Below are 16,396 nucleotides of genomic sequence, written 5' to 3' on the forward strand. Positions count from 1 at the left end.
ATATATAATAGATCATCTCATTAAATATAACTGGAAACGTTTTTCTGAAAATCGGGATTAACCATTTTTAATCCTTGGGAAATATCCAGGCCCTTTTCAACAATTTTTTTATTAGTATTTTTTATTGTTACAAACTTACACTATTAACAAAGAAAATTAAATTTTTTTCTAATAAGCCCTTCGTCCAAGTCTTTAAAAATTGTATACAAAAGACCTGTTAAGAATTTCAAAAAGATCGGTTGAGTGGTTCTCAAGAAATGGTGCCAATCGACTTCAAAAACAAATTTTCGAGAAAAAAGTGTTTAAAGACGGCGCACTTAGCCTAGCCTCAAGCGCACAATTTCTCAAGGCTGTATCTGCGAAACTATTTCTCGGAACAACTTGAAAATTTAGAAGAATATTCCAGAGGTGTTTAGGAATTTAATAACTCAATAAAAAATAGATTTTTTGAGACGATATTCGATATTTTTCCTTTTAATGTTTGTTATTTTATCTTTCGTTTCGAATGAGCTTTAAGCTACTACGAATTTCGTTCTTGTTTTTATTATTTTCAAAGTCTCTGTATTAGTCTAGTGAGAATGATACCAGCATTCAATCTTGAAATTGTTTTAATTTATATAGTATTATCAACMGAGTTACCGAGAGCAAGGCTCACATCTTTAATCACGCGAACATTCCTTTTCACTTCAAGAATTCAATAAAATCTTTTCTGCATGACATTCCTTGAATGAACTGAACGTTTGTCAGCTTGTAGGAAACTCAACCTGATTTCGGATATCACATAACCGATCAATACTGTTAAATATAATCTTATATACATAACTTTTCAGGCTTTATGCTAAAGGCAATACAATAGAAATCACCGAAGTCCAGAAAACAGCGGAACTTAAGTTTGGTAAACAAACTCGGATCTTACGACGTAACATCGGCAACTTCATAAGACATTAAAAACAATGGCAAAGTCCCCATCAACTTTTACTCTCAAACGTAGTCTCCAAAAGGTGCTATATTTTAGATTCTTGTCTTTTAAGACATAAAAAATAATAATGAGATCTTTTTAAMCTTTATGAAAAATATCAAGGTAAGGTTTTTGAAGCCAAAACTATTTTCCGAATTAAGATCCCACAATGTATGTTCAAGACCGCTCAGTACAATATATAATATATTAGATATTTTTCCACGAAACTCACATCTACGTAACAAGTATTGACATGAATTCTTACGRGGAACCTGKCCGCATTCCTGAAAATAGTTTGGGGAATGTTTTCACCAYTATAACAAGAATCGCTTGTACAACATATCTAATCGACATTATTTTTACCGTTTTTAGAGGGTAACTAACAGTCCTAGTAAATTCAATTAACAAATGTTGGAGTTCGTTTGTAATTTTTTAGTATTATAGTATTACATTATTTTAATTTTCAGCTACCCTTAGTATATAAGAAACACAAAAGAAGTAATTATTTAGCTTTTTTTTCACTCAATAGAAGGCTCGATGGTATTTGCAACAAGTATTCTTCTAAAGGCAATTAGTTCCCTGCGCATATTACTTAAAAGTTCAACAAATCCTCYACATTGCTCATTAAATTCAACTAAAAATATTTTCGACACATTATTCTATATACAAAYGTCTTGAAACAACTACTCACCCCCTTGCATGGCCGCTCGTCGGAGAGTAAACGTACAGCGCCACGTCCCAAGGCTTCACGTTTCCTTTGTGCCGAAAATATGCGCAGCTCCTTGCGCTCCTCATCGCTCAGCGAGTGGCAGTAGCGCACCTATGAGGAAGGAAAGAAAAGGAGAAAGCAATRAGAACGAGGGATATACAAGTGAGTATGAGTAAAGGAAAATTKTAATAAATTTTAATTAAAAATACACTTGCACGTCCTCAACCGAGGCGACAATGACGTTCAAGTTGAAGTTGAAGACGTAGTCGAAGGCGAACGCGAAGTCACAAGTCGCAGCCGAGACAAGAAGTACAATGCCAAAGTTTTTTAATCTTACAAGTACAAGTGAAAAGGAAAAACTTTTGAAAGGTTTAATTTTCACATTTGCACAATGCGTTTTAACTACTGCCGTGTTTTTTGAATAGTTTTTTCTCGCTCCTTTTCGTTTTATTGTCTGCGATTCTGGATTGCTATTGTTGGTGGCCGCCGTARCCATTTTCAGTTACTGTTTTGTGTTATTATACGTTTATCACAAAGCCAATTTGTTCGTTTTCTACATTTCTGATGTCTTTTCAGTCGTCTGATTGTCTATTTTACGGTTAGTGTGGGAGGCTACTTGGTAGCGCTTAATGTGTTACTTACYTCATTGTCTTGCGGCGGCAATTGATGCAGTAACTGCTTGACGCGATACTTTTCGCCGGCACTGTTTACATAGGGCACCTTATCGTCGGGTAGTTGGGAGAAGTAGAAACGAACCTGTAATGCAAAAACAATATTATAAAAATAATTTTTTTTAAAAGTAAAGTGACTAGATTTAATAAAATAATACTATTATTTTTAAATGGCGAAAACAATAATAATAGTAAGCAGAGGCAGCACTTGTGAATTTTTAAATAACTTCAAGTGTCTATCTGATTTAGGAAAGTTACAAAAGTAGTAATATTCCTCTTCAGTAAGATTTGCCATTTCATCATGGAAAGAAATAYGATTAAACAGTGAGTCGAAATTATTTAAWTTTACTACCGGAATTCGGAGTCAGTGGCCTCTACTTWAAGATTTGCATAAATGTAYAGTTAATTTATTTTTCCYARAGGAAAGCATTCAATATTACTTGCAGCTTCGGTCACAAAGCAAAAAATTTACGAAATGAAAAACCAACTGGCMTAGTTCAAAACCTCTTTTTCAAAGCATAAAATAGTATATTCCTTACCGTAGTATARGTAGGGTTCCTCCATGAAATATACCATATTTATTCTTAATAACATTTCTTGATGACGAATTCTGTTTAAAATCAAACTAATACCTTTTGTATATTTAGTCCAAAGGGACTTGGCCAAAATCCTCTTCCACAGGCTAGTTAGTGTTTACAAAATCAGAAGTATGGATAGTAGAAAGTCAGAATCTTCGTTCAATTCAGAATTACCTAATTACTTAATCCCTAGGCAAAAACTGTCCACATTTTAAACAATCAGCAATGAATAATTGATAAAGTGAAGACAATCTGAACTTCATGGCCGCAATATTTGGATATTTAATATAGATCAGATTATTTTTGGGAGCGGCTAGTCTCTGTAGGATAGGCCGACACAATTTTTCTAATTCATCAACCAAAGCATTTTCTCCATCCTTCTTCATTTCCCAATTGTTTATTTTATTTACCCAGTTCAACGTGAAAACTCTTCTCTCCAGCAAATCTTTCTAAGCTTTGCTTTCTCCCGCCGGAAACACGGTTTAAAAATCAAAATATCGTTTAACCCCCATACAAATTCACTACAATTAATCCAATCAACTACGAAGCATGGTAATATTTATAGCATGACATTTTTCACTTGAACCAACACCGTAAAATGAAAACTTCCTCAATTTGTAACGAATCATTTCCTACTCGTTCGCAATCACTCGTCGCCTGCTGAAATGTGGTAGCAGCAGCTGAACGACAGCAACAACAACGTCTAAACAACAGCGAAATTAATCAAATTGTGCACGCAGCAGTCACAACACTTTCACTCGGCCAACTAAGCCAATTCACCGCTGCCGCCGCCGTTGCGTCGCTGCAATTAACTCTTGTTTTGGTCAATTTCCACCGAAAACTCAATCGGCTAACAACACCAATATATTTTACAGCTATCTATTTGGTTCAAAGTGTCAGCGCACCACATGGCTGCCACTCGCATACCAACAACAACGAACGTGGCACCGCTGCGTGTTGCACTGCAGGCGCCCCTTAGCTTTTCATATGTCATCTATCTTTCTTCACCCAGGCCACTGCCGCCGTGCCACATGCGAGACTCTTATCTGCCCAAGCATCCAGTTTGTGCGTGTGTGAGTCAGCGCTGCCACACGGCATTTTCGAGAGCGTGGCAAAATTTTTAGTTTTGCAACCAGTGCAATGGCCATTGGCCAATTCCCCTCACCACCTCTTCTTGAACGCTAAAACATGGGAATATTATATTTGTGGCAAAAAATAGTGAGTTGTGCGCAAGTTTGAAGTCAAATGCACCACCAAATAGACAAAAACAACGCACCAAAAATGTTATTAATTGCTTCGTTGTCCGCAGTCGGAAAATGTCGCTCGAATYACGCTTCGAATGAAATTAAATGGAGTGGACAACGTCAATCGCTCGCTTGCTCCGCTCAACTGCGTTAGCTGAACTAATGGTGGAATGCATGGTTGTGTATGTGTCTGTCTGCAGCTGAGTGTTGTGCGCGCGATATTTCCGTCATTGCTTGGAACAGGTGCGGAATTACGCGTAAGCGCGTTAAAATCGTAAAAGTCATGCTGAGTAATGGTTTTACTAGCCCAAAGCGATGACTGAGATTTTACGTTAAGTATATATTATAGAAACGTAATTGTATTTAAAAATCTTTAGAATAATTAAAATGGGACACTGTTCATAATTTTTTTTGGTATTTGACAGAGTTTCTTCTTTCATTTGTGGCTTGCTTACGAAATGCAGAAAGGAAAAGAAATTTCCATTGCTCACAGACACTGATAGTCAATACAAACATCTTAAGAATGTACAATCTCTTAACCACAGAATGATAGTTTCGCACTGAAAGCACTCGGCTATAATCGGATATAGAAAAATTTATAAGTTCMTTTCGCAGCCATCAAAATCACTAACTAGTTCCTAATAGATCGCTATTAGACTGGTAAAATAAGAATGTTGTTGTTGTAGCRGCATAAAACCTTCCAGAAGTAATTTCGAAGGATGGTGCCGAGGTGACAGTCCTTGGCCGGACTAAAATTCCGGTTACTTAGACCCGACTACCGTGGGAACGTGAGAAAGCAAGAAAACAACAGTTCTTGTGATGAATTCGTAATAATTATATTCTKTCTGTTTTATATGATAAGTTTTTCTAATAAAACAGAAATCGTACATTTTCTTAAATAACAAGCGTTAAAAGTTTAGCCGAATCCCAGTTTCATTTCTTTTTCAGCGCGTGTGGAAGCGGAAGTGTCCACGGGTTTAGAAAAAGTAGAAAAATAACAAAGCTTTTACCATGGTGCGTGCAATCGCATAGTGAAATAAAAAAGTGGTGTATGATGGATGCTGTATAGTATACAGTGACCCGATTATGACGGTTAAAAATGTATTAGTTTTGCTGTGTTCCAATGTCTGGTTTTTAAGGATCCGAAGAAGTTCCTGTGCTATTTCGTGACCGTAAATCACATTTGTTTTAGTAAATTTCATTATTTTATTTCAGATACTTTTCTGCAAGGGTGTTACACTGATTATGGCGATTCTTCAACTTTTCGTTACCATTTTTGTAATACGACTTGTCCTTTGCTTCAAAATGGGTCTCAGCTTTGGCCATTGAGCTGTCATACAAACTGACCATTCAAGGTGAAGATACAATTTTTTATACCCTTCTATGCTGCATAAAATGAACTTGTGAAAGGTATTATGTCTCTGAAGCAGCAAAAGTTAATAATGTAATTATCTTATTAACAAATCAAGCCAAATAAATCGTTTTAATAGTCCAAATTATTAACGAGTTTATTAAATACATTCCTTAAAATCATTGTTTCTTATATGTTTTTTAAGAGATAGCAATTAAATGACCACTTAAACGCTTTTAATTGAGTTGCAATTAGTAACTAAGTAAAGAAATTGAATTAAGCAATCAAATTGAGATGTGAGTTCAACATTTTTCCACACATCACTTGATTTTCAATTCGCTTAGGCGTAAGTAGTAAGTAATTATCTCCAAGATAGCTAAATTCCAGCAATAAATTTATTTGCCGATTAACCAATACATACAAAATACTTATATGGGAACATATACGATTCAATACTAATTACATTAATCAACTCCAAATATCTTYAATTTCAAATGAAAAGCAATTATTTAGCGGGTTTGGCTGAGAAGCAAAAAAACAAMTGCGACAGAGATGTTATGCCAGCAATGGAATAATTTGTGATTTCGAAAACGCCGGCAACGAACATGAGATTAACAAAATCACACAATTAATTACCGGCAATTTCGATCAAAAATCTGCGATTGCAATCTTGGAAATGCCGCACAATTACGAGGCAAAACGTTCGAAAATCTCCTTAAAAGCACGCAGTGCTTGTAAGTATACTTGTAAGCATGCTAGCTATGCTGACTTAAAAGCAACGAAATTGTATTTATTGAAGTATTGCTGAATTGCAACGAAAACCGTTGCTGCAACATTTTACGGCCGCTTTTGTTGTGGCGTCTAATGTACATGAATTGTTACACGTTGCCCAAAAACATTAAAGCTTGCAACACCCGACACAATATTGCATGTGTGTCTGCAACAACACTAAGCATGCATCTGGTAGTTGCAACTTGCAACTTTTTAATCTTTTTAATGGTTAAAGTAAGAGTAAAGTGCACAAGCCGGCAAGACGCGTTGAAGATAAAACTCTGCGGCGTATGAGTGGTTGGGGCACAATTTCATGAAAAGCGGCGAAACGAAAGCAAAAGTGGTGAAAAATTTTATTATCATTTTTTATGTTCGAAAAAAGACAAAAAACSAAAAACATGCTATCACAACAGCATTAAGCGACTTTGTGGCATGCCGCATGGCGAACCCRAAGCGTGTGTGCCATTTTGTTGCAATCGAAGCGAGACAATAAAAAAATGAACACACACCACTTTCGATGCAATGCTGCCTACACTAAAAAAAAAGTGTAGAAATTAAAAATTTGAAAAGTTGCGGCGGAAAGAGTTCATAAAAGTCAATTGTAACTTTTGTTGGCGTGATTGATTTATCAAGATTTTATGTCCTTATCCGTTGGCTCTAAGTTTGACTAAAAGATTGAGTTTACATGATTCGCATGCGAAATGTTGGTCAGTGGACATGCAGTAGTCTGAGCAGTCTGTATACATACAAGTATTGGCGGTTTCCATGCGAACATTTAAGGACGTCTTGTCATCTCATTGCTTCGATTATCAGAAAATTCTTTACACTTTTTTTTAGTCTGAAATCTTAGACATCTTTGCTCAAAGTAATATGGATCTTCTTAACTCAAACCAGATATGAACCTAATGAATATACACTTTAGAAATGTTATCTACGTCCGATACTTATATACCGACCTCAAGCTTTGGTTAGGTTATTTCGGTTGGCCAATAAGCCACGCAGAGACCATATTCACTGAATACTGTTCTGAATAGATTCCGTTAAGGCGTTACTGAACGCTCCAGAGCGTATTCTCTATATATTTAAGAGCCCTAAATAATAGTGTATGGAGTGTCTACTAATCTGCCCTTCGTGTATGAGTACTGCGCATTGAACAAGTTTCTAAGAGGCGTGGTGGCCCAAAAACTCGGATTTATTACTCTTGAACATTTACAAACAMTRCTTCGAATCATCAACTCGTCGATGTTAGCTCGCGCGACACTCCTTTTGCACAGGGATTTCTCATACCGTGAATTAAAATTACTTTGTGGACTTTTTTTTTTTTTTTTTTGATGATTTCGACAGTAACAGCCACTTTTAGTCGTCCCCTGTGTTCAAAGTCTTCAGTTCTCATTTCACCACGTCTACACTTAGCATACCAATCCTTGATGGTAATTTTTCTGGGGCAGAGTCTGAAAACTCGTGGGTTGAACTGAATTTTKCCCTTCAAAAATCAATAATTTACTAACAGGCGAAATTACTTGTAGCATATGGATTAATTCTAGGAGTGACATCTATGTGTCACAATTTGATAAGAAGTTTCTTGATTTTGAGCGGAGTTCTCTCTTTGAATATTGAAAAGCTCATKCCTCGGGCCTACTTGTATAAGCAATAAACGTCCTACAAACCGATTAATAGGAAAGCTTTAAATACATTTTTCGTATATGTAATGGAAGATTTTAATTTTTAAGGACCGCTTGAAGTTCCACAGTATAAAATTCGTAGTTAAAAGGACCCACAAAAAAGGCCTACTCTTTTCAATTTATCACCGGCATAATAATTTTCGATAGCGAAATTTTTGAAACAAACAAGAAGTATTTTCATAGATTATTCAAAGAATCGCATGTCCATATGGGCGGTGCTCTTGAACTCGTTATCTAGATTGAGTAAGATAATTTTTTAAATCCTCTTAGGAGGAACCCGGTTAAAGTAAACAAATTCTATTGCGACATTTAACTTCTTTTGAGACCCTAACATACATATATACACCCTACATCAACTTGTTTACTCACCTGATCCGGACGCAGCCCCGGCGGCACCCACGTATACTCTTCCAGCGCACAACCGCTATCATCGTCCGACTGCGAGTTTCGCTGAAATTCCAGCTGYTGCTGATGATGCTGGTGCTGATGGTAGGCGGCCGTCTTGTAGTTGGCCGCACGCAGCGGTGATGAAATCGAACTCAGTGGCAATGATGGKGGCGGCGCTTGGCAGCGTCGCTGTAGTGGCGCTACAAAATGTTGCGGCGTCGTGCTGTTGCTACTGCCACCACCGTTACTTGTGCTGCTCGATGATGCCTCCAAATTGCTGACAGTGGTCGGTGTGGGTGTGGCGGCTGTGGAAGAGACGGGCGTGGCACGATCCAAATTGTTGAGTGCCGGTATTGGTAGTACAATAGACTGTTGTTGTTGTTGAGTCGGAGATGAGGCTACATTTTGTGTTTGGGAAGTTGCTGTTTCAGGTTGCAGTTGCTCGTATTCGGGTAAGTGTCCACCGGTTGCTTCCAGCTGTAGCAATTCGCTTTCGGTTTGTGTGTAGTAGTTGGTCGGCTGTTGCATGGTGACTTCGAGTAGCAAYTGCTGATGGGCTAATGACGTGTAGCAGGATTGCTGAAGGGGTTGAGGCTCCCACGTGTTGGGTGTACTGTAAAGAAAGCGAGTGGAAAGGCTGTTTTAAGATAAATTCAGCACACTGGATGTATTTATTGTTAAAGGAGGTRCTACATGTACGATTTTGGAATCTTTTTTTGTTTAAAGTAAAGTGTAAATATCAGTGATAAGTTTTAGTTTAGCTAGCAAGAAAGTAGATAACGAATAAAACGAACTGCATTTATATGGTACTGTGCTTTCAGCACCAAATTCACCTGTTATGTTGAACTGTGTCTCTGTAAAATATGAATCTATTAATGATGCAATTATTTTGTTGGCTGTTGTTATTGACGAGACAGAAAGGTTTTCTGAATTAATTTCGAGAGATGGTGCCGAGTTGTCAGGCTTTGGYGGAATGAAAATCTTGGTCCATTCCGATTACTTAGAACCAACTCTCGTGGTAACGGGTTAATCTGTTCGGTGGGAATGGTGGTAAGAGTAAAACTAATAACAAACAACTGCTACACAAGATTTTCGATTATTGTTCAGATTATCATCAGAATTTTGGCAATCTCTTTTAGCTGTTTTTAGTCAGCTTTAATTTTCTCGTATTCGTAATTGTAGGTCAAAATCTAGATTATAAAGAAGTTATTATTTTAAAGTACTTAGGGAAGGTTTTATGTGGTGCAACTCGASATCTTCTTTGTCGAATTTATTTACATTTTTTTTAAATGATTAATTAAAATAATATCTTCCAATAATATCTTCCAACTTGGGTATAGATTAATAACAAATAATGCTTTAATCGGAGTAGTTTTTTGACATCTTTTACTTGATCTAGACTTAGTTTGGCCATTTCACACATAAAATATATATAAGAAACGACTATCAAGCGCAACGGATATGATGGCCAACCTATCTAATTTTCATGTAAAATTTTCTTCAGCTATTGAAATCACTTTTAATTAAGTGGGTATGCTAATAAATAAAGTATAAGTGATGATAATCCACAATCAATCGTTAAGACGTCGTTACATTTTAATAAGTCACTGTTCGGTGTTTGTTGCAGCAAATAGTGGTTGAAAATTGTGGCTTCGACAGCTTTATTTATTCGAGTCAGCGGCGTCGGTTACTTACCCGCAATCACTTTTAGAACATAATGCCAAACCGAAGCTAAGCTAAATTCTTGGCCATCATATTAAATTATATAGGTATTATTTCTTCTTGGAAGCCACATGTCTAAAAAAGACCCTTTGTTATTCTTGGTACTGTTCAAAATACATAATATTCTGTGGGAAGTCGATACACCTCAGTTGCGATTTTTACAATGGATAAAAATATCGAAAAAAGAATTTGTCTCAAATTTTGTAATTATAACCAAATTTCGTATACGGAATCATTGTGAATGTTGGAAAATGATTACGATGATATAGGTTCATCAAAAACAAAAACCTACAGTGGTACAAAGCCTTCACAGATGGTCGAGAGATCGTTGAAGACATGTGATGCTCTGGATGATCTTCGATCTCTTCAACTGTTGAAAATATTAAAAAAAAATGAAGAATATGGTACTTGAAAATCTTCAGGCAAGTGTTAGAGAGATGGCAAGAGAGATCAACATCACTTACGAGTCCGTTTGACTGATTTTGGTGGATATTTTAGGTATGAAATACGTTCTTGATCGATTCGTCCCGGTAAAGCTGAATATTTTTCAAAAAGAGTACCGTGAGTATGGAGAGCATTATAACTACCGACAAGACATGGAAATGGCATGGTATGAAAACAAGTCAACAATCATCCGAAGGCAACCCGTTTTCAGTTGATCGAAGAGATAAAACAAAATTCACTGGAGGGGTTGAAGGCCATCCCAAAAAGTGCTTATGAGAAATGCTTCGAGGACTAGAAAAGTCATTACCACAAGTGTATTACATCCGGTAGGGTCTACTTTAAGGGTCAAAAAATAAATATTGATGAACATTTAATAWTTTGCGTTTTATTTACAATTTTATTATATTATATTAATATATGGTGGCGCAAAAGTATCAGAAGATGGTATAAACTTTGCAATTGACCTCTAATGTTAGCTCCGTTTTGACATTTGTGTAGTAAACACATGCAAAATACACATAAATAAACAATGGTATGCTGCACTGCTCCAGAACGCGTATTATTGGTGACTATTTATTGACCAATAATCGATTGGTGACTTTGTAACAACGTGAATTTCGTCGCAGATTTCCTAGCCGTCCGACACCTACTGGTGAAACACTGCGACGTCTAGCCGCTCACCTCAAATAGACCGGCACAATACGAGTTACGGCCAGGCGTAGCGACGAAGTTTACAGCGAATTTTGATAGAAGGTTTAAAGATGTTGCCGTACAAAGTCCAGACGGTGCACCAGCTGTTAGCTGCTGACCGCCAATCGCGTCTAACATAGGCTCAAGCCATCCTTAATCACCACCAAGAGGAAGATGATTTTTCACCAAAATTAATCATGAGTGATGAGGGCCATTTCCATCTTAGCGGGTACGTAAATACGCAATATTTACGCTTCTGGGTCAACGTAAATCCGCGCTAACCCACAAAGAGCCATTACACCCGCTCAAAGTCACTGTATGGTGCGCTGAAGTCGCGGACCAAACGGTTACTGTGAGTGGTGAGCGCTACAGAGCAATGATCAACGAATTCCGCAACTTGATGAATTGGGATTGGAAAACATGTGGTTCCAACAGAACGGTGCAACGGCCTAGTATTTACGACATTTCTCAGATTTCCAATGAGCTATACGCGAATTTTTTTTTGCATTTTTAATAAACAAAAGGTGCTCTTTTGCAACGGCCATAAGCATCATTAATATTTCTTCTAAAGAAAGAATAATTTGTTCTGGAGTTCCATTGGCATCCACCATATGTGCGACTGCCAATTTTTCTCAACAGCAAACTAATTTGCTCTGCTCGTATAGAAATGCCTGCGAATGCAATTTGTGCAAATGCCTGGCGCGCATACCTTCGACTTTCAATCGCAGCGAAATTAGARTTTTCCACATTTGCCAGGAAAGTAATGCAAAGCATTTATATTTTATATGACTCTCTGMTGTTTTTGTTGTTGTAATTTTTCGCACTACAATTTCCATTTTCMATTTTGAGCCATGAGCAGAAACTAGTACATAAACGCATTAGTGGTACGAACTGGCGTCCAAATGTTGCATGCAACAAACAATGCTCAGCATATTCATACTTGTTGAGAATGCTGTTTTCAAATTTATTTGATAGCGTTTTGATTATGAGGCTGCAATGCACGCATACACATACACACACATRCATGCATGCAGGCTGATATGAGTATGTAGATGCAGCAGAGCACAAAACGCAGCTGGGGCATAACTAAGCAACACCTTGCGTACACATGCTATACTCGTGCTTTTATGCTGCGCTTGCGTGCCTTTGGTTAATTTGTATTTGGTCAGCGACGCGCCACAAAACATGCGCAGTGAAGCAAGTGGCATTGTTGCGCTTGTAGATGTTGCAGCAATGACTAGAACTGGTCAAGTACTCTTGAATTGCTAACTAACTTGTTGTTGTTATTGTTAATCTTATTGCTGCTGCTGCTGCCGGTATTAGACTAGACTTGTTGTTGTTGTTTTCAGATTTATGTTGTTGTTGCTCTTAATCTTGTTGCTGCTGGTGTTAGACTAGACTTTCTGATGTTGTTGTTGTTTTAATATTTTTGTTGTTGTGGTTGTCGAATTTYTCTTGTATATATTGTTGTTGTTTCTGATGTTTGTTGTACTTTCAACTTTTTGCTATTTTTGTTATTTTTTTCGCTAACCAATTCCATTCTGCATATATGGTTATGCGCATGTGCCTTGGGAACTTTCTCTCTATGGTATGTTGCAGATACTTTATTTATAACATTCGTTGTTATTGTTGTTTTTGCTTTAATTTATAGTGCAATTTTTCTTCGTTCTGCAACATGGCTCATTCCAAAATAAATTTGTAATTACCATCTTGGYGTTTACTCACGCTTCGCTAACTTGGGCGAGTGGCCGAACTCGTTGATTTGATGAATGGGCGTTATGAAAAGCAAATGTGATACTCATAYGAAGAGAATCATTTTAGATCTTTGCAAAGGAGCAGTGAAAACAAATAGAAAGCAATTAAAAGCTTTCTACACARCGCCTTTTTAGGCCATCAAATCAGAATCGCCAAGCCTCCCTTTCACTTTTCGCGCTACGCCTTCGGCTACCGAATGCATGAGTTACAATCGCGTGTATGTGTTTGTGCACATGTCTAGTTTGSTGTGTAATTAATGGTCGCATAAAATTAATCACCTAAATAGCTGTCGATATTTGAACAGCTTAAAGAGGCTTGGCGGCTATCAAACATACTTTTTTATATTGAAGACAAGTCTTCGAAATCGAATTTCGAAATTATAAGCTGAAAAACATTATGTTGTAGTATTCATTGACGATTTTCCCATAATTACTTTTACAACAACACAACTTAATGTACACTATTGCTCATAAACTCTCATAGAGGACAAATGCATATTTATTATATACATATATATACACAAATATATATTTATATATTGTGCAATATTTACATATATATATATACTCACGTAACTGTCACAGCCACACATAATTTTGTTTATTATTAAAATTAGTTAATCGCTGTAAATTCGCCAGTCAAACACACACTTGTATGCATATGAATTCGAGCCAAGCACAAGTCATTTTACGCATGCGCGCGCTGCTCATTATTTCCGCTATTTAATCGCTTCGCCGTTTGGTTTGTAAACATATCACTTCTACTTCCAAACGCATGTCATTCATTCATTACGTTCGTTTTCTCCATCATCAATTTCATAATTTTATGCCAATCATCAATTCTCCGCTGTTCGCTTTAAAACATCAAATCTCCGATTGGATTTGGCTGCCATTCGCTTTCGAAAATATATGGCATTCGGGAATGATATGCATCAAAAGCGTACATTTTTATTTCTACATATATGTACATATATATATATGTATATCTGTAACCGATAATGGCAATTGCTTGAAACGTTTGGGCGTAAAATCATATTTTCGTGGTATTTGGAAAGTGAATTGCTGGTATGAATGTGATTTCGGAAGTGTGTATTTTCATGGGATATTGACTTTGAATTTTTATGATTTTAACGCATTATGTACACATTTTGAATCAAACATATTTATTTTCTACTCTAGCCGACTATTTGTTCATTTCGTGCCGTGGAATATGTTCCTTCTCATCCAGCTGAAGACTAGGCATTAGCACAGATAATKTTCAAGAGTCTCATCATCATCCTAAAATGCCTTGCATTACACCTAATCCACTTTTTCGCACTTTCTGTAGGTGGGATCTTAAAGGTRGGTGCTCTGTGGCGACGCCTAATGAAGGCCTTAGAGAAAGACACCGCACTTACTCTCGGCAGWAATTCCACGCTCGAAATACTACTGAAATGCAGCGCTATCCAGTGATACATTGACGGCTCGAAAACATCAAACGGCTTTGGAGCAGCCATTGCCGGACCGCGTACTAAACTACACATACCAATAGGATGCCCGATCATATTTTAAGCAGAAGTTTTGCAATACGTCAGCGTGCAGATATGAATATACTTCACAACTATCGCAATCAGCGCATAGCTTCACTCAGCATAGTCAAAGCGATCTCAGCTTATGAGATGAAATCACTATTAGTGGAGGAATGTATAGAAAGGCTGACCGCCTATCAGCTTGCAACAACTGGAAATGAACTGGCCGACGAACTAGTCCGCTCTGTAGCAGCTTGCAGGATGATCTCCACATCATAAACAAGTTGCTCTTTGCGGAGGAGAGAGTAGAAAGAAAACAGCACTGGGAGCAGGCAACAGGAACGCGTCACGCTAAGATACTACTGGCAGGTTACAATCTGGCAAGGTTTCGAGAACAACATCCACCGAGAAAAACTCCCTTCTCTTGTAAAGCTCTGTACAGCGCACTGCATGGTCAGGAAGCACTTGTCCAACTTGGGTGTAGTCTCTTTCGCAAACTACCAGTTTTGCGACATTGAACACGAAACTTCAGAATATTTTATTTCAGCAGGYCTGCTTCTCCAGCTCAAGGCAATAGAATTCATCTACGTGGACAGGGATTAAATCACCTCAGTCGCGCACTGCAAAGTCCTGGAATTATGCAGAGTGCTRGACCTTCGTGACTAAATGTGACATAGGAGAGTGCACAATAGACCATAGGTCGCGGCGCAAAACCTTAATACTTTTATTTCTATTTATCTATGACCACTACAATATTAATAAGTTCATTTTAGCTTAGAACTAGAAACTTTTTGTTCTGTTCACTATCAACACTATCCCAAAGTAATTTTGTGGTATGCCCTTGTTGCTTGTGCTCCAAGACCTGAGGCATTCCCTAGAAGATCAGCTCAGCTGCCTTTTCATTTCCTTCTATTCCTTTATGAATGTATAAACTTATGATATAGTACAAATTTAGAAATAGTAAATTATATTAAATTTTCAGTAATATATGATTGGGAAAGTCACCTCGCTTTGAAATTATATTTCATATATTTTTTGTTGATGCAGTCTKCGAAGAAATTGTTCAGATTAGATCACTATAGTACAGGTATATAGCTGCCATACAAAATGAACGATAAAAATAAAGTTCTCGTAAGGTAGCTTGTATGTATTTGTGCAGTGAATAATAGAATTTTTTATTTAAAAAATTAGATTGATTAACAACACGATAAAACTTTCCAAAATTATTTGTCAAAGAACTACGGATCACTTGAACTTGACCTACAAACGTGCTCTCATTATGTCTGACTCTTCGTATTTTTACGCATATTACTCCAATCATAGGTATGTATGTAATTGTTTACACAACAATTTTAATCGCCCACTGGATTAAGACCTATCGGCGTGTCCAAACTTGTTTCATTGARTATGCTTAAATTCCGACAAGTGAAACTGTTCTCAATTCGCAACATGTTGAGTTGTAGAAAAGACTCAAAGTGTTGTTTTTGTTAATAATATGGCGCTTTTTCGCATTTATTTTTACGTRTGCGCCAAGAGCATGCAAATATAATACTTTCTAATCTCGAATTGTCTAGCCGACTCACCGGCGCGTAATCCCGTAGCTAAGCAAGCATAAAAACTTGCATAGCAAGCACAGATTCACAACTGTTTATCGAGGCTGCGAAGCGTTGGTGTACCGTTAACTGGGTCGTGTCACTAATCTGTCATGTGTTTATAACAAAATTCGCAACGCTGGCGAAAATCGGCAAAAGGCTGCAAACATAACAAGCACAGCGCATACAAACATATATATATTTATACATAAGCTCTTTATGTGAGTGTCAACTTCACTTAGGCAACACTTGAACAGCTGACTGTCAAATTAATGCATTTAATTGTCAAACAGCGCGCTTAATTTGCACAAAATGCACTTTTGCCGCAACACACA

The 16,396-nt window shown here is 37.2% G+C and overlaps 1 protein-coding gene across 1 annotated transcript in view; it reads right to left on the minus strand.

Annotated features, from left to right (window-relative positions):
- The window catches only part of LOC108975114 (protein espinas), an 81,918-nt gene that overhangs the window by 17,887 nt on the left and 47,635 nt on the right, over window positions 1–16,396 (minus strand). Inside the window, exons 2-4 of the mRNA XM_018943406.1 lie at window positions 8,334–8,964; window positions 2,310–2,423; window positions 1,650–1,778 (exon numbers count right to left, since the gene is read on the minus strand). Of these exons, the coding sequence (XP_018798951.1) occupies window positions 1,650–1,778; window positions 2,310–2,423; window positions 8,334–8,964 (874 nt within the window). The remainder of the gene's footprint in view (window positions 1–1,649; window positions 1,779–2,309; window positions 2,424–8,333; window positions 8,965–16,396) is intronic.

Source organism: Bactrocera latifrons, unplaced genomic scaffold (genome assembly GCF_001853355.1).
Source record: "Bactrocera latifrons isolate USDA-ARS-PBARC rearing strain unplaced genomic scaffold, ASM185335v1 scaffold_113, whole genome shotgun sequence".
Lineage (NCBI taxonomy): Eukaryota > Metazoa > Arthropoda > Insecta > Diptera > Tephritidae > Bactrocera > Bactrocera latifrons.